Raw genomic sequence first — 20,007 nt, 5'->3', positions numbered from 1 at the left:
AGACTATCATACACTAAGCACAATTAGCAGCCTATCGTACACTAAACACAATTAGCAGCCTATCGTACATACAGCACTATTAGCAGACTTGTGTACACATAACACTATTAGCAGACTATTGTTCACACAACACTGTTAGCAGACAATCATACGCACAACACAATTAGCAGACTATAATTGGAACCACTGCCTTACCCTTGCATCGTAAGAGGCGACTTATGTTTTTATTTCAATGTAGATGAGATGTGAAACCAAAATTTGTAGTCCTGTTTGGCGCCATATAACCTATACTGTGTTGGTGCGCCGTAAAACCCAAATGAATAAATAAATAAATAGATACTATCATACACAAAGCACAATTAGCAGACTATCGTACATACAGCACTATTAGCAGACTATTGTACACACAAACACTATTAGAAGACTATTGTACACACAACACTATTAGCAGACTATTGTACACACAACACTATTAGTAGACTATTGTACACATAACACTATTAGCAGACTATTGTACACACAACACTATTAGCAGACTATCATACACACAACATCATTAGCAGACTATCATACACACAGCACAATTAGCAGACTATTGTACACACAACACTATTAGCAGATTATAATATTCACAGCACAATAAGTAGACTATCTTACACACAGCACAATTAGCAGATCATTATACACACAACACCATAATCAGACTATCATACATACAGCACTATTAGCAGACAATGATATTCACAGCACAACAAGCAGACTTATAATTGTACACACACCACTATTAGCAGACTATTGTTCACACAACACTATTAGCAGACTATGATATTCACAGCACAACAAGCAGACTTATAATTGTAAACACAACACTATTAGCAGACTATTGTACACACAACACAATAAGCAGACTGTCATACACACAACACTATTAGCAGACTATTGTACACACAACACTATTAGCAGACTATCGTACACACAACACTATTAGCAGACTTATCGTACATACAGCTGTATTATTATTCTTCAAGCAAACACATAATTCTCTGAGATATGTATAGACATTCGCAATAGACATAACTGTGTCTTGTGTTTCATTATCACTTACATCGTTGTCTGAATCATTTATGCAGATTCCAGCCATTGACGCTGTTACTGTTAGCTTTTCTATATTTTTACTTTCAATTTCTTCTGACTAGCCATAGCCGTTTTAGGCAGTAGATGAATCTGTCTGAGTCCATCAGTCAGTTTGACGAACAAAACATCATTTTTTGCTGTACTATTAGCTTCATTTTTATTGATTTTCTTTGTATAATTCTTTAAAAATACTGTAGACGGCATGCTTACAATCAACAGACGCTTATGTTATAAACAGATAATTATAATTTCCTGTTTGCAGAACCAAAACCATACAGTAATATCAACATAAACGTAATGAATTTTGGACCCCAATTTTCGTGTCATGTTAAAATTTTCAGGCATTTTTATCAACTTTCAGTTGGGAATTTTAAACGTAAATTTGGGGGAAAAAACATACTATTTATCATTGGGTTGGCCCAAGTAGATCAAAAACCCCACTGAATTAGCAAACTGTTGTACAGACAACACAATAATAGCAGTGTCAAGCTTTCATAGTATCTGCTATGTGATTTATGACTTGATATCCAGTGTTACATATGACTGGATTTATAACTGTGTTCTTGTGTAACTTATGGCTAGATTTCACAGAAGCTGAGGTCATAGGTGATAATTATATGACTGGATTTTAACAAAAATGAAATCCTGTGTGACATATGACTGAATTTTGCTGTAATTGAGACCCTGTATGATATATGACTAAATTTTATAGTAAAAGAGCTCCTATGTAATATATGACTAAATCTTGCTGTAATTGAGACCCTGTATGATATATGACTAAATTTCATAGTAAAAGAGTTCCTATTGTTAGTTCCTATGTTATATATGACTGAATTACATAGTGATTGAAATCCTATATGACTGGATTACACAGTAATGAGATCGTATGCGATATTTGACTGAATTTCACTGTAATTGAGATTACGCATATGTGATGTATTACTGAATTTCACAGTAACTGAGATCATACGTGATATATGACTGAATTTCTCAGTGGTTGAGATCCTGCATAATATATGACTTAATTTCACAGTAAGTGAGATCATAATTATGTGATGTTTGACTGAATTTCACAATAACTGAGATCATAGACGTGATATATGACTGAATTTTTACAGTGGCTGAATTCCTGCATGATATATGACTGAATTTCACTGTGGCTGAGATCCTACGTGATATATGACAGTATTTCACAGTAACTGAGATCATTTGCCCAAATCTGACCAGGTTGTTTGCCTTATGTTACCATTGTCAGCACTTTTAAGAAAGTCATTAATGGTGTATATATTATTTATGGAATGTCTGTCCCTGTGGATCTGTATTGTCTAAGATGGGAGCTATGCCAAGTGGAAGCTTCAGTACTTTCTTCAACATTATCCCATTAATTTGTCTATGGCCAAATTTAGAGTGTGTCCAGTAAAATAGCTTCAGTGATGTTTGTACAAACAGTTCCTTATTCAAATAGAAGAAACAGAATATAGATAAAGAGAGTTATTGAGGAAGATCAGAGATACTGATCTCTTGACTTTAATGTCTGTTCTAATGCATTTTATTCAACTTGGCAGGGCGGAGTTATTCTCTGCAAATAATGGTAATCTAAAAAAACAAGCAAAATAGGTAGCGCTACATGGTTACACTGTGTAAGGTAGAAGGCCAGTGAAATCAGGTTGCCGATTATACTACACATCCTGCACAATAATATTATGCAGTGGACTGTCGTGAAACAACGCCCCGCCAGGTCGATTAAGATGCACTATACTAAAGGAAATAATTCAAAGGGTTTTTATAAACATTTGTTTCCTTGTTTTTCAGCGGACAATATAAAGAAAGCCCCAAGAAAGTTACCAAGGCAGGACTTCAGTGTGTTCAATCAACCAGATGATGATAACAAACATGTTTTATCCCCTCAGTTGACTGTTGCTGCTTTCCAGTTTCTGTCAACTTGTAAGTATTTATTCTACAATCATACATTGTTGTTAGAATTATAGATAAAAGACGGAAATAAACATATTGATATTCAATAATTTGTAGCTCAAATTATAAAAAAATATTGATATCTGGCTTGGAGATGCTGTGCCAATTAATTAAAGATGATAGATTAATGGCACAGTTGTCAGTTCTCAATTTTAGTATATTCTCTAACTTCATCAAGCTATCAATGTGTATTGGCCCGTATGCTGACAAAAGACATTGGGATGTGTCAGCCAGCCAATTAGAGACTGAGTACAATACAGTCAGGTATGTATTTCTTGCCTACCTAGCGGGGGAAAGTATACATTTGTCTGAGCACGTTCCAGGGATAGATATTCCTGTCTTTCCATAGGGAAAAACCTTGTCTAAAATAGCGTGCATTTTGGTGACTTCACATAGTACTAGCACTATTATGATGTCATTAACTACAAAAATAATGCAAGAAAATACTCAGATCTATTTGTCACCATGATCTATCTTAAACGTGATAGGCAAGAAAAATGATCTTACATGTCTGTCTGTGTAAGACAGCCGTGTTCCCAACCCTCGGGACAGTTTGGATAAAATACCTCGCTAACTCGCTTGGTTTTTCATTCCACACTGTGCCTCGGGTAGGGAAAAGCCGGTCTTATACAGGCAGGCATGTAAGATCCTTATAATCTTGCAACCAGGAAGGAATTCTTGGACTTGCTTCAAGTTATTTTTAGGTCAGCTTTATAAAACATACTTTCATTCACCCGACTTTAACGGTTTTTCAACCAAAGTTGCAGTCATGATCACAGCATGAGGCGGGCTTGTTAAGATATCACATTATTGATCCAATTAAATGCTGGAGGAAGGGTATGGATAAGTACATTAAAAAATTTGAACAAAAGACTACAGCACAATGACTGCCATAAATAACTGGCAATATTAAAATTTAGATTATATTAAATATTCAGATATTCTGCACCATAAAAAACCTTAACAAAAAGGTTAAATGTTATAGTTACCAGATTTCCCTATTGGAAGATAGACTGTGTCCCGATGGAATGTTATCCAATCAAGACAATGTGCAGAACTTATGTTCCTATTTTGCAGAACAACTGAAAGTGGATTTTTTTTCTGGTATCTGAAACAAGTTGGTTATTATACCCCAAGGTACAAAGTATATGGGGGCAGTATTGGATTTCTCTGGTCTTGCAATCCATCTGTTTTGTCCACTCTGTATCATCTTAACTGCTGGCAAAATGTTCAGATAACTAGCATCAATAGTTAATTTCATTTAGGTGACTTGCACAGCACAGGTCACTAGGTCCAAGGTCAGAGTCACACTTGAAGGTTAGAGGTCAGTCAGCTTAACTTCCTGACATCTCCATATTGATAAAACCACTTGGAAAATTTTTTATAAAACTAATATCAGTTATTTACCTCATCAAGAAGACATGCAGTCTCAGGGTTAAATCAGCGATAAGAATTTTCAGCGGACATGCGGATTTCCATGGTTTTTATGAAGCCCTAAACCATTTTTGAGATCAGTATAAATCCAAGGAGAAAATTTGGGTGTGTGTGTGGGGGGTACCCCCTAGTCGATAAAGGATTAGCAATATTTCCTTTGCCGAAGTCGTATTTTCCGGCAGTTGAGCACCTGCTCAAAGGGAAACAACTTGTTATGTTAATAGTTGTTACCCTTTGAGCAGGTGCTTAACTGGTTTGCGTTTGAGTACCTTTGAACCCACAGATTGATTGAAAATAACTACAATGTTGTAAACCAGTCAGATATCTTACGGAAGTGAAAATTTTCAACAAATCGAAAACATGAAGAACAAAAAGAACAAATAAACAATCCACCAAAATGTCGTACAAAATATTGACTAAGTGACGAAGTTCGGATCAAGGATGTGGAAAGCAGTGTTAAAAACAAATTTGTATGGGGTTGGATGGATAGAGAAATTGTTATTGTTGTGAACAATTGTGGGAAAAAATTCAAAATTTTGGACATCGTTAGTAAAATTGACATACCTGGCAAAGCTCTGTGTACATTGTGTGACAGCTTAATTGCATATGGTGAAAGAGTTGTAAATGCCAGGAGAAGCATTTAAATGCGTTGAAAAGACCTTAACCCCTATAGTTGTAGGGGGCTTCGCCACCTGGTTCCCCACCGGGGTTTCACCCCTGGACCCTGACTGGGGGCCTATGTGGCCCCCAAACCCCCAGCATAAATTTTCAGAGATTTTGATGAAAGCCATTCTCATCCCTGTTAAATCCATGTAACTAGGTCAAGATCAAGGTTGCTGGAAAGATTTTCATATAACAAGCATCAGTTATTTACTTCATAATGACATGAAAAGCATACAACCCAGATTATTAGGTCTAATGTCAAGGTCACACTTGAAGGTCAGATGTCAGGTAGCTTAACTTTGTGTAGATTCCATATTGTCTAAAACAGGTCACTGAATTCACTGTTACAGTCACAGAGGTCAGAGATCAGATAGCTTTAATTCTAAACCTCTGAAAGGTTAGCATCAATCAGGGTGATTTGCTCAGTGTACTGCCTACATTACCAGGGCCAAGATCAAGGCCATACTTGGAAGGTCAAAGGTCATGGTCACAAAATTTTACTTTCCCTGTATCAGAGTGTATCTTGGAGTATTAATTGTGTCTATGGCTATGTTTTGGGTGCATTGTGCTTCCAGGAAATCTACCCTTACCTTTTATCTTTTATAAGTGATAGCTCTAGTTGTTCTTTCAAGGTTTAAATCCACTGCTCACTCTTGTGAGGGAAATAAAAATAATGTCATTTATGAAAAACCTCGTTCCTTCAGGCTGTTCATGGAAAATACTTTCTCTTACACCTGATCACACTCAACTGACAAATACATATTCAACAGAGGATACTGATTCAGAAGTTTCTCAATTTCTTTTTCTAAACAACTAGTTATGTGAATTTAAACAAACAAAAAACTTATGTCAACGCCTGCACTTCTTTCAGTTTTGTATATTCATGCTGTGTGATATATTGCTCTATGAAATGATAATGATTTCACTCAGGAATAGAATATTTCATTATAGATGCAGTATTGATCACTCTTTACGTCTTTATATGATATGCAGTCAAATTAAATTTAGCTATCCATGTCTCAGTTCTAAGGTATATCCTCTTGTTAAATTTAATCAATATTATATAATGCTGTTACATTTAGATTTTTCTGATATTTTTGTTATGTTATCGATTTGCTGGTATTAATTACATGTAGTAATGGTAAAATAAACATCTGAGAGATCCCTTGGAATCAGTAAGACAAATTGCAAAGCTGTAATCTCGGGTAGGAGTAGATCTCAAATGAATTTTGGAAAAAATATCTGTGGTTTTGATAAAATTGCTGGTAAGTACATTGACTTTAATTTTTATGGCCCGATCATCAAAATTTGGGTGGAGGGTTGTAATATAGCGATATTCCTGTCCATCATCCTTTCTTCTGTGGACAAAATCCTGTCTGGTCTATTACTTTGTTGTGTATGTCACACTTTGAAACAACTTGTCACAAATGATCACAATAGCAGGACAGATCATGTCAAAGACCTACAATCTGACTGAAGTACATCTCCTATTACGCTACGCATAGGATCTGAGAACGACCTATTCATAGCCTTGTTCTGGCGACCCTTTCGCTAGCAAATCAGAGCCTAACTTACAACATTTTGCAAATCTACCTGTAGCCTTGACTTTTGATATTTACAATTCTTATATGGTAGTGTGTCAGATAGCCGGTTAGCGCAGTCGGTAGGCCACTCGCTTTGTAAGCGAGGGGTCCCTAGTTCGAGCCCTGGAAGAACTACACATTTTTCTTACTCTTTGACATTCGAACAAGTCGTCTGATTGGTTAAAGTAAATATAGCAATACTGGAAATCCAAAATATACAGAAGACGTATGTGAATGGGTCGTTCTCAGATCTTCGTTTAGAAGATCAAGTATTTGAGTCAGATTGAAAGACCTATACCCTTACATTCAACAAAAAGGTCACAGAGGTCAAAGGTTTATTTAAGGTCAGCTCTTTAAGCTTTTTAGCTCACCTAAGAACGAAGTGCTCAAAGGTGAGCTTTTGTGATCGCCCTGTGTCCGTCGTCCGTATCCGTCGTCATTCGTCCGTCGTCAACAATTTGACTGTTAACACTCTAGAGGTCACGATTTGGGCCGAATCTTAATGAAACTTGGTCAGAATGTTACCCTTAATAAAATCTTGGACGATTTCAATATTGGGTCATGTTGGGTCAAAAAGTAGGTCACCAGGTCAAATCAAAGGAAAAGCTTGTTAACACTAGAGGTCACAATTTTGGCCCAATCTAAGGGAAACTCGGTCAGAATGTTACTCTCTATAAAATTTTGTACGAGTTTAATATTGGGTCATCTGGGGTCAAAAACTAGGTCACCAGGTCAAATCAAAGGAAAAGCTTGTTAACACTCTAGAGGTCACAATTTTGGCCTAATCTTAATAAAACTTTGTCAGAATGTTAATCTTGATGGTCTAAAGGTCCAGATTAAATCTGGGTCATGTAGGATAAATAACTAGGTCACCAGAACTAATCAAAGGAAAAACTAGTTAACACTGTAGAGGCCACATTTATGACCATATCTTAATGAAACTTGGTCAGAATGTTGATCTTGATGATCTATAGGGCAAGTTTAGATCTGGGTCAGGTGGGGTCAAAAACAAGGTCAAATCAAAGGAAAAGCTTGTTAACGCTCTATATGCCACATTTATGACTATATCTTCATGAAACTTAGTCAGAATGTTATCTTCATGAAACTTAGTCAGAATATTAATCTTGATGATTTTTAGGTAAGGTTCGAATCTGGGTCATGTGGGGTCAAAAACTAGGTCACTGGGTCAAATCAAACAAAAAGCTAGTTAACACTTTAAGAGACCACATCTATGACCATATCTTAATGAAACCTGGTCAGAATATTAATCTTGATGATCTGTAGGTCAATAGGTCAGGTGAGCAATACAGGGCCTTCACGGCCCTCTTGTTTATGCTTATTATGCATGATGGAGCCTTTCCTGCCTAAGTGTATATCTGAACCAGTCTGTAATTCTCTTGCAGTTGTGGAGCCTTTCCTGCCAAAGTGTATATCTGAACCTGTCTGTAATTCTCTTACAGCTGGTAGTCTGTCCTGGAAAAGATTATATCTGAACCTGTCTCTAATTCTCTAGCAGCTGTGGAGCCTTTCCTGCCGAAGTGTATATCTGAACCTGTCTGTAATTCTCTTACAGCTGGTAGTCTTCCTGCCAAAGTGTATATCTGAACCTGTCTGTAATTCTCTTACAGCTGGTAGTCTTCCTGCCAAAGTGTATATCTGAACCTGTCTGTAATTCTCTTACAGCTGGTAGTCTTCCTGCCAAAGTGTATATCTGAACCTGTCTGTAATTCTCTTGCAGCTGGTAGTCTTTCCTGCCAAAGTGTATATCTGAATCTGTCTGTAATTCTCTTACAGCTGGTAGTCTGTCCTGTAAAAGTTTATATCTGAACCTGTCTGTAATTCTCTTGCAGCTGTGGAGTCTTTCCTGTCGAAGTTTATATCTGAACCCGTCTGTAATTCTCTTTGTAATTCTCTTGCAGCTGATAGTCTTTCCTGCCAAAGTTTATATCTGAATCTGTCTGTAATTCTCTTGCAGCTGTGGAGTCTTTCCTGTCAAAGTTTATATCTGAACCTGTCTGTAATTCTCTTGCAGCTGTGGAGTCTTTCCTGCCCAAGTTTATATCTGACTCTGTCTGTAATTCTCTTGCAGCTGTGGAGCCTTTCCTGCCAATTGTATATCTGAACCTGTCTGTAATTCTCTTGCAGCTGTGGAGTCTTTCCTGTCCAAGTTTATATCTGAACCTGTCTGTAATTCTCTTGCAGCTGTGGAGTCTTTCCTGCCAAAGTTTATATCTGAACCTGTCTATAATTCTCTTGCAGCTGTGGAGTCTTTCCTGTCCAAGTTTATATCTGAACCTGTCTATAATTCTCTTGCAGCTGTGGAGTCTTTCCTGCCAAAGTTTATATCTGAACCTGTCTGTAATTCTCAGTTATATATTTTAGACTGTCTATGATTTTCTTGCAGCTGTGGAGTCATTCCTGCCAAAGTTTATATCTGAGACTTGTCTATAACTCTCTTGCAGCTAAACATATATCCTTCTCAGGTATCTTGTCCATGATTTTCTTTTGCAGCTGTGGAATCGTTCCTGCCAAAGTATATATCTGAGACTGTCTGTGATTATTTTGGCAGCTAAAGTTTAAATCTGAGACTGTCTGTGATTTTTTTGCAGCTGTGGAATCGTTCCTGCCAAAGTTTATATCTGAGACTGTCTGTGATTTTCTTTCAGCTGTGGAATCGTTCCTGCCAAAGTTTATATCTGACACTGTCTATGATTTTCTTTCAGCTGTGGAATCGTTCCTGCCAAAGTTTATATCTGAGACTGTCCTGCGAAAACTGATCAAACAGAATATTGTGGTGGAACTGAATCCTAATTGTGGTGAAAACAACTGCATCATCAAGGAAGGAGTCCCATGTGACTACTTTGTACTTATCCTCCAAGGTTTGTTACAACTATGTTGATCAGAAAGAATAACCTTTAATTGCTGGTTCATTTACATATTATGAATGTTTGGCAGATTACTGTATTGACAATAAAGACAAATTTCAGGCAAATTTATGTAGAGTATATATAAATTTTACTGCTTTTAGTTTATGAACCTAAATGTAACTTAATTTTATTATGATCATAACTGTATGTGCATTGCATTATGTCAGTGCAAATCTTTTGTATTAACTGTTTCTACATACAATTATATCCTACTGGGTGATGATTCATTTTAAAAAAGATAAATGTACATTGTACAAATTACAATATTTCAGGTCATGTTGAAGTTTATATTGGTAGAGAGAACTTGATTTTCCAAGGTGGACCATTCTCCTACTATGGAATCAAAGCTCTGAGTAAGTTTCATAAGCACAGTGTGCAGCTAAATGCTCCCTCTCCCAGCACTGTTTTGCTCATGTTAGTCTGTCTGTCTGCAGACACTTGTTTTCTGGTCAGTAGAGAACATTTTGGCCTGCAACAGCTAAACTTCATATGATGATTCTCTCTGGTCAGCAGATGAATAATCTTAATTGTGTTAGAGGTCAGAAGGTCAAAGGTCAAGATGATCTTGAGAGCAAAAACCATTTCTGACCAATAATTGAAGATCGCATGAACCTACAATGGTCAAACTTCATAGGCTCAGAGGTAAGGAGATCAAAGGTCAAGGTTGCAGTGACCTTGAGACTGAAATGGCTGGTGAACATTTATAGATATGACAATCACATTTCATAAGATGATTATTTGTGCTCAGTAGATGACCCTTATTATTCTTGGGGTCATGAGGTCAAGGTAAGATCATATTTGACACCTAGTTAGTCTGGCAGGAGTTTGTATTATAGGTTCTTAGATTTGTTTGGAGAAATATGCATGAGTTCTGCAGCAGAGATATTTTGCAACACAAGAAATAAAATATTACTTATTGAAAGAAAGGGTGTATAACTCTCAATGTAAAACTAACAATCTTTATATAACATGTTCATTTACACTTATAAACTGCATGAAATTCATCCTTAAATTTGATTATAACATTTTATTGAAAATGTAAACTTCTCTTGTAAAAATCTTCCCAGGATTGTTATAGATATTTTTGTTTTATATCTATAAAGATAAATGTCTGATCACACCAGCAATAATTTAAGCCCCAGAAGCAAAACTCAGCACAACATGAAAACTATGTATGATATGTTAAACATACGGCAGCTAAATGTTTCAGTGACAATATATTGTATCTCCATTCATGACTCCATTCTGTGGAATAAAAATTGGCTCCAACAAAGCACTTCCTGTTTAAATTTGAAAATTTGTGCTCCCCCGTGAGTGGTGGGGGCATATAGATTTGGTCTTGTCCGTCTGTCTGTCCGAAGTTCGTGACCGGCCTAGCTCGAAAAGTATTTGATACAAATTGATGAAACCTTGCATGAGTGTTTATCATAATATGAACTTGCGCACCTCCTATTTTTAGTCTGGCTCTCGCCCCCTGTTTTCAGAGTCATGGCCCCTGAAATAGTCAAAAATGCACATTTTCACCTTGTGACACGCCTAGCTCAAAAAGTATTTGATATAAATTAATGAAACCTTGCATGAGTCTTAATCATGATATGAACTTGCACACCTCCTATTTTTCATCTGGCTCTGCCCCCTATTTTTAGAGTTATGGCCCCTGAGATAGTCAAAAATGCACATTTTCACCTTGTGACATGCCTAGCTCAAAAAGTATTTGATATAGATACATGAAACCTTGCATGAGTCTTGAATATGATACGAACTTGCGCACCTCCTATTTTTCATCTGGCTTTGCCCCCTATTTTCAGAGTTATGGCCCCTGAAATAGTAAAAAATGCACATTTTCACCTTGTGACACGCCTAGCTCAAAAACTTGCATGAGTCTTAATCATGATATGAACTTTCGCACCTCCTATTTTTCATTTGGGTCCGCCCCCTATTTTTAGAGTTATGGCCACTGAAATAGTCAAAAATACACATTTTCACCTTGTGATGCACCTAGCTCAAAAAGTATTTAATATAAATGGTTGAAAACTTGCATAAGTCTTTATCATGATATAAACTTGCGCACCTCTAATTTTTTGGCTGGCTCCACCCCCTATTTTTAAAGTTATGGCCCCTGAAATAGTAAAAAAATGCACTTTTTCACCTAATTATGTGCCTAGCTCAAAAAGTATCAGATGTAAATTCAGGAAACCTTGCTGGTGTCTTTATCGTGATGTGAACTTGCACACTTGGCATTCCTCTTGAGAATCTTAGCTCTTATTACAGAGTTATGGCCCGTGAAATAACCAAAATAATGGATTTTTTGTTTGTGATGCTCATAGCTCAAAAAGTAAAGGGCCTAGAATAATGAGTCCTTTTCATAAAATGTTTGTTGAGGCTATACCCCATTACGACTGCAAACATTTGAATTATTGGCCCTCATTAATGACAAATGTACCAGTGGGGGGCACACCCTGTGTCCTACAGACACATTCTAGTTGATATTCATGGGCAATCTTTTATCACATAATTATGCAATTTTACTTTGAAATTTAACATCTAAAATATTTGTAAAACAAAAAATGTACTGTGGAAAACTTATCCATTTAGTTACTTGTACAATTTGCAATAACCACTGAAATAAAACTTGAAAAAAAAGCAGGAAAGTTTTGGATTACTTTTTGTTTTGAATTACATCTTTTATTTGCATTGGTTAATTTCTAGTATCAGACAAGCCAGCACAAAATAGTCCTTGTTTTGAAATTTTATCAGTACTTGATAGGGTTAGAGGTAGCGAAATGCAAGAAGACATACATGTAGCTTATAAGTGGCCTGTATGTTAAAGACAGAGAGAACAAAAATGACAGCTTATACATACAACTGACTTACACAAGATGTTATGTGATTTATATATGACTTATAAGCAGCATATATGTCACTAACAAGCCAGGCGTATGTTGCATAATTATAAGAGGCATACATGTCAGTTAGGTAAGGGATTTCATGTGATTTAACAAAGTGGGTTGTAAACATGTACTTTCTGCAAAATAGATAAAGTTACAACAGATATGCATCACATGATATATTATAGATCATTGAACTGGTAATAAACAATGCATTTTCATATTGTATTTGCAAAAAATCTGAGGTTTGTTGTACTGGGTGATGTTTGTTGTACAGGGTGAGGTTTGTTGTACTGGGTGAGGTTTGTTGTACTGGGTGAGGTTTGTTGTACAGGGTGAGGTTTGTTGTACTGGGTGAGGTTTGTTGTACTGGGTGAGGTTTGTTGTACTGGGTGAGGTTTGTTGTACAGGGTGAGGTTTGTTGTACTGGGTGAGGTTTGTTGTACTGGGTGAGGTTTGTTGTACAGGGTGAGGTTTGTTGTACTGGGTGAGGTTTGTTGTACTGGGTGAGGTTTGTTGTACTGGGTGAGGTTTGTTGTACAGGGTGAGGTTTGTTGTACTGGGTGAGGTTTGTTGTACTGGGTGAGGTTTGTTGTACAGGGTGAGGTTTGTTGTACTGGGTGAGGTTGTTGTACTGGGTGAGGTTTGTTGTACCGGGTGTTCTTTCAAGTTCATTGAGAGAATAATCTTTTTTCTTCCATCCTTGAAAAATTTAGGTTGTTGAAAGACCATCATGGCACTTTACCAGGCTCAGTTAAAAGTTTTGGATCTAGAAAATTTAGGATCTAAACTCTAAGCCAGGACAGATGTCATTGATTTCAGGTGATACACAACTTTACTATTCATGTATTTTACCATTCTGTATTTCCAGATATAAGTGACAAGGTGTTGTCACCATCATCTAGCACTGACAGTATGTATGTCAAACACGAACCATACATACCAGATTTCACTCTGAAGGCCACAGACAACCTTCTATTCCTGCGAATTACGCGCCCTCAGTACATTGTAGCACGCAGAGCCACGATGATGGGTCGGTCACAGCAGATTGCCATGATGGATGACGAAGCGTTCACAAAGGAATGGACACATCTGTCTAAAATCAACCAGTGTAACAATGCTAAGAACACATTTTCCGCCGACATCCACAATGCAACCGATAATAAGATAGAGGATGCAAAGACAGAAGATAACTTAAACCGCTCCTTTTCTAGTAAAAGCAGCATCAGTGTGTTGAAAAGAACAGAGAGTAAAGACTCTGGCTGGAATTTTTCAACCTCGGAAAAACCGGCGGATACTTCGGAAAGTGATCTGGAGCAAGTAGAGTTAACGCCAAAGGAAGATGAAGAAAAATTGACCGAGAAAGTTGATTCTTCTAGTTCAGATAAAAATCATAAAAGTTCTGATCATGAAAGAACTAGAAATGGAGGTAAGAGAACCACAGATGATGTTAGTGTGAATATAGTAAGCAATGTGATAGTTCTCAGTACCATGAGGATGAGTTTACATCAGGGGAGTTTACTCCGTTGGTAGACAGAAAAAGTGGCAAGCAGAATCATGCGGGTGGTGATTCTTGATATTGTTAATACTGAAGTCAAATGTTTGTTAAAATGTATTATTGAACTTACTAAGCAATTTATTGTTAGATTTTCTTTGGTTCATTCTTACACAGCTCCAGTATTTTATTTCCTTTAAAAAATTTCCTTAAATATTAGTGCAGTCAGAAGAGATAGCCGGCTTTATCTCATTGAATTTACTACAAATCAGTTTGGTGTATATTTTGCAATTCAAGATGGAAAAAATATGCAATACAAATTTAGATTTTTGTGGACAAATTTCCTCAGTGTTACAAATTCTGTTTTCAGTTTTGTAAAAAAGATCATATGCAAACGTGATCAGCTTTCAAATGGAACTTAGGTTGATAGTAAAAAGTGAAGAATTCTAATACGCTTTCTGTTAAAACATGCTTTCGCTAGAATGATTTAACTAACGTGCAGTAAGGTCAAAGTTTTTGTTGCGACCAAGAAAGAGCGCTACTATATTTCACCTACTGCTTTTAGATTGAAGGCATTTTATAATTGAAATGATTTATAGCAAAATCATGTTTTAACACTATTTATACACTCAGGTGGTAAAATGTCATACAAATAATTTCACAAGGACGCAGCCAGACGTATAACCACCCTCCGTACATAAATAGTGTTAAAGCACTCTTTTTCTGTAAATTATTTCTAAAGTATAGTATAGGTCTGTCACACCTCTTAGTATGACAATCAGTGAAATAAACAGAAGGTAAGATTTTTATGCCCCTGAAGGGAGGCATATAGTTTTTGAACCGTCTGTCGGTCTGTCTGTATGTTCGCAATTTTCGTGTCCGGTCCATACCTTTGTCATCGATGGATAGATTTTCAAATAACTTTGCATGAATGTGTACCACAGTAAGACGACGTGTCGCGCGCAAGACCCAGGTCCGTAGCTCAAAGGTCAAGGTCACACTTAGACGTTAAAGGTCATTTTTCATGATAGTGCATTCGTGTCCGGTCCATATCTTTGTCATCCATGGATGGATTTTCAAATAACTTGGCATGAATGTGTACCACAGTAAGACGACGTGTCGCGCGCAAGACCCAGGTCCGTAGCTCAAAGGTCAAGGTCACACTTAGACGTTAAAGGTCATTTTTCATGATAGTGCATTCGTGTTCGGTCCATATCTTTGTCATCCATAGATGGATTTTCAAATAACTTGGCATGAATGTGTACCGCAGTAAGACGACATGTCGCGCGCAAGACCCAGGTCCGTAGCTCAAAGGTCAAGGTCACACTTAGACGTTAAAGGTCATTTTTCATGATAGTGCATTCGTGTCCGGTCCATATCTTTGTCATCCATGGATGGATTTTCAAATAACTTGGCATGAATGTGTACCACAGTAAGACGACGTGTCATGCCCATGACCCAAGTCCGTAGCTCAAAGGTCAAGGTCACACTTAGACATTAAAGGTCATTTTTCATGATAGTGCATTCGTGTTCGGTCCATATCTTTGTCATCCATGGATGGATTTTCAAATAACTTGGCATGAATGTGTACCACAGTAAGACAACGTGTCGCGCGCAAGACCCAGGTCCGTAGCTCAAAGGTCAAGGTCACACTTAGACGTTAAAGGTCATATTTCATGATAGTGCATTGATGGGCGTGTCCGGTCCATATCTTTGTCATTCATGCATGGATTTTAAAATTATTGGGCATGAATGTGTACCACAGTAAGACGACGTGTCGCGCGCAAGACCCAGGTCCGTAGGTCAAAGGTCCTAAACTCTAACATCGGCCATAACTATTCATGGGGGGGTATTTGTCACCATTAGTGACAGCTCTTGTTTAACAATAACTTTTTTGGCAAGTAATGTGTTCCTGATCAGCCTCTTTGAAAGTGGTACTTAAATTTTATGACATTGTATTTCAGATGTAATTTCTGTATTTGAAATGCAACTCTTTTTTCTTAAATGCTCTTTTAAGTTTGGCACTTCTATAGCAACTGTATTTTAAGTAAATTACAGGGTATTGACAGAAGTTGTTAAGCCTTGGTGAATGATTTTTTAAGGGAAGACATTTGTTATGTTACATTTATACCCAAAGAATAGAAAAACCATTGAAAATCTAGCAGTTCATTTGTTGGACAGGAGTTATTGTTGTTTTTGTTAAAGATAGATGTGTACATAAATGTTATGAGTATTATATAGTAAATATATATTTATTCTAAATATAGTCACAAGGTAAATAGACTCTTATTTCACACTGTGTGTGTTTTGTAACTGTAAATTACACTGATATATCTGTAATGATAATGCGTAATTTCCTTTGCTTTTTAGCTAGACTTTTCGAAGAAAAAGTACAGCTATTGCACTCGCCCCGGCATCGGCGTCGGTGTTGGTTAAAGTTTTTGATAAAGTCAAATATCTCTGTTACTATCAAAGCTATTGATGTGAAACTTAAAAAATAAGCCCACCCGCTTAGCTCAGTAGGTAAGAGCGTTGGTCTACGGATCGCAGGGTCGCGAGTTCGATCCTCGGGCGAGGCGTATGTTCTCCGTGACTATTTGATAAACGACATTATGTCTGAAATCATTAGTCCTCCACCTCTGATAATTCATGTGGGGAAGTTGGCAGTTACTTGCGGAGAACAGGTTTGTACTGGTACAGAATCCAGGAACACTGATTAGGTTAACTGCCCACTGTTACATGACTGAAATACTGTTGAAAAACGGCGTTAAACCCAAAACAAACAAAAGAAACTTAAAATAGTTATTTACTATCAAAGTCTACACCAGGAGAAACAATCCTCATAACTCTGATGTGAATTTTGACAGAATTATGCCCCTTTTTAACTTAGAATTTTTGGTTAAAGTTTTTGATAAAGTCAAATATCTCTGTTACTATCAAAGCTATTGACTTGAAACTTAAAATACTTATTTACCATCAAAGTCTACACCAGAAGAAACAATCCCCATAACTCTGATTTGAATTTTGACAGAATTATGCCCCTTTTTAACTTAGATTTTTTTTTTTTAATTTTGATAGTCAAATATCTCTGTTAATATCAAAGCGTTTGACTTGAAACTTAAAATACTTATTTACCATCAAAGTCTACACCAGGAGAAACAATCAACATAACTCTGTTTTGAATTTTGACAGAATATTGACCCTTTTTAACTTTTTTTTTGTTAAAAGTCAAATATCTCTGTTACTGTTAAAGCTTTTGACGTGTAATTCAAAATAGTTATTTACTATCAAAGTCTACACCAGGAGACACAATTCCCATAACTCTGATTTGAATTTTGACAGAGTTATGTCCCTTTTTAACTTAAAATTTTTTTTACTGGCAAAGCTCTAATTCAGAGTCAAGCATTGAGAAAAGTCGAGCGTGCTGTCTTACGCACAGCTCTTGTTTGTGTTACTTTATGCAGCTTTAGCCAGTGATTTACTGTAAAATCATTTAATTTCGTGTGCATGAAATTTTGTGGTTTTGGTCAAAACAGCAATTTAGTGGAGATATGAATTCATGGATTTCAACATTTGAACATATAATGAATGGGAATTTTACTTGTTTGTTGGGATTAAATTTCGTGGATTGACTCAACCACGAAATCTACGAAAATTAGTCCCCCACGAATATTAATGATTTTACAGTGTCTTGTACTCTGTTATGTAACACTTGACTTTCTATTACATGAGAATTTCTATATCGACATGAGAAGTCTAATTGCATACATAGAATATGTAATAGAACGGAAATTGCTGATTATCATTGCAGATTCACAACCATAACTTCTTTAACTGTCACCATTTTCTTAACCCTTACCCAGCTTGATTTCTGTAATGAACTTGTTCACCTTTCAATTTGGACAGTACCATTAACTGTTAAAAGGGGGTGCTTACCAAAAAGATACTGACTGAATGGCAAACAGTGCAGATCTTGATCAGACTGCATGGATGTGCATGCTGATCATGATCTACACTGGCCACAAAGACAGAATCAATCATGTCCAGCATGATAAGGGTAAACTTTCACAATTTTCTTAATGTCACCTGGGCATTTGCACAACGGTGATCATAATTCACATGTCATTGAAGCATACACGCATTGGCTTATACCAATTTTTGCAATGGCTGAAATGTCACATATTTAAAATTTATTGTGTAGCTACATAATCAAGAATATGTTTGTATAGTACAAAGTGAATGTGTCTTCGTTAAAAGGGACTACTTCAGATCTGTCTCAGATATAGTAAGAGAAGTTCAATTTGTTTGTTATAATAAGAGAAAAGTAAACTCTTTTAGTGATTTTGTTAGGTCATGTCTCTGTTAATTTATCAGGAAAAGCACCTCACAATTAAAGGTACAGTAGAAGGAATTTAGTTCAACTTGTCATGTGAGGAAGCCATCCAGCTGGCTTAAGGAAGGCTGGTAGTTCTACCCAGGGGCCTGACCATGATGGAATAATGCACAGAGGGGCACCAGTGGGCTTCCTCTACAATTAAAAGCTAAAAAGTCTCTATATGACATATACTTGGATTGGTGTGACGTCAAACCCAACAGAACATAAGTAATATTATACAGGTCTGATTTTAAGTTGTAGATATTGCCGTCTCTTTTTTTAAAACAAAATTGATATGATGTAGATCTGGAGGCATGTCCCTTAAACAAGGAAGTGTATAAGTTTTGTAGGAATAATCTTCACAGTTTTATAAGTTTGCACTGTTAATGAACAATATCACAACCAAATTTGGATTCATTTTCTTATTTGCATTGTGTAGTTACTTCGACATTGGGTATTTTCCCAGCCTAGTCAAACTTTATCCTAAAAAATGCCATCAATGACTACAGTTGATAGAGAGTGACAGTTTGATTCTATTTGATGGACCAATTATTTCAATACAAAATCTAGTGACCTCAGTTTTTGCATGTAGTTATACATTTTGTATTTTTATGTTGATCTCATTTTTATCTATGGAAATGGAAGGTGTTTTTAGAGAAGAGTTTTATAAAAATGCAAGAATTTGCTGCAAATTATTATTGAAAAAGATTTATCTCAGTTATACAGGTAGGCCCACAGCCCATATTTTGTCCGATTTTTAGAGTTAAGAGTGCTAACTATTCAGTCTCTACAGATTTACTATGTATTTATGCTGCTGAAACTTTGTACAATGTTAAGATGTCTGCAGGAGCTTCATTTGTGTGATATTTTATTAGTCCCCTACCCTGCCATTGTGTCACCAGAGGGTATGGTAGGGTTTTCTGCATCAGTCAGAAGCTCAGTTAGTTTATTTGCCCCATAAAATTTTAAGGATCCTTAACTTGAAAAGTACAAAGTATTTTTGTATGAAACCTGATAAAGAGATTGAGGATAATATTAAAAATTTGCTTATTATTGTTATTCTCTCTGTCTTTTAAAAATCTACATTCATTAATTGTGATGTCACACTATTGGCACAGCTCTGTTTTTGTTTGCTTTGTGAAAAAATAAATTAGGTGTTTAGGGTATTACTAAAGATATTTAGGAAAGGTAGGTAGATCTTTTTATTGAACTTATACATGTAGATGTAAATAAGGTCAGACATTAATATTGTTGGTGTAACAGCAAATAAATAAAAACATTTTATAAATGACTATGAGATAGGTCAGGACTCGTTAGATTCCTTGAAAACAACACATCCTGTATCCATTTTATCAGTAAATATGGATCCTTCAATTTCATGTATTATAAGAGATTTAATTTTTATCTGGATTTATTTCAGAAATGTTACTTTTCACCTAGGTAAATGTGCTTTGTTTTCATCATTTACAGCATGAGAATTGACTCACACCCAAGTATAAGATAGAAACATAAAAACAATTGAACAAGAAGTAAG

General features: G+C 36.3%; 1 protein-coding gene across 1 annotated transcript in view; it reads left to right on the top strand.

The window, feature by feature from the left end:
• LOC123546359 (metal transporter CNNM4-like) overlaps positions 1-19,526 on the top strand; it is a 40,864-nt gene extending 21,338 nt beyond the window's left edge. Inside the window, exons 3-6 of the mRNA XM_053550715.1 lie at positions 2,947-3,078; positions 9,512-9,667; positions 9,988-10,068; positions 13,475-19,526. Coding sequence (XP_053406690.1) covers positions 2,947-3,078; positions 9,512-9,667; positions 9,988-10,068; positions 13,475-14,136 — 1,031 coding nt within the window. The 3' untranslated portion in view covers positions 14,137-19,526. The remainder of the gene's footprint in view (positions 1-2,946; positions 3,079-9,511; positions 9,668-9,987; positions 10,069-13,474) is intronic.
• Positions 19,527-20,007: the final 481 nt, after the last annotated feature.

Source organism: Mercenaria mercenaria, chromosome 9 (assembly GCF_021730395.1).
Source record: "Mercenaria mercenaria strain notata chromosome 9, MADL_Memer_1, whole genome shotgun sequence".
Lineage (NCBI taxonomy): Eukaryota > Metazoa > Mollusca > Bivalvia > Venerida > Veneridae > Mercenaria > Mercenaria mercenaria.
Note: the sequence above shows the minus strand (reverse complement) of the source record. Positions and strands in the feature narration are given on the sequence as shown.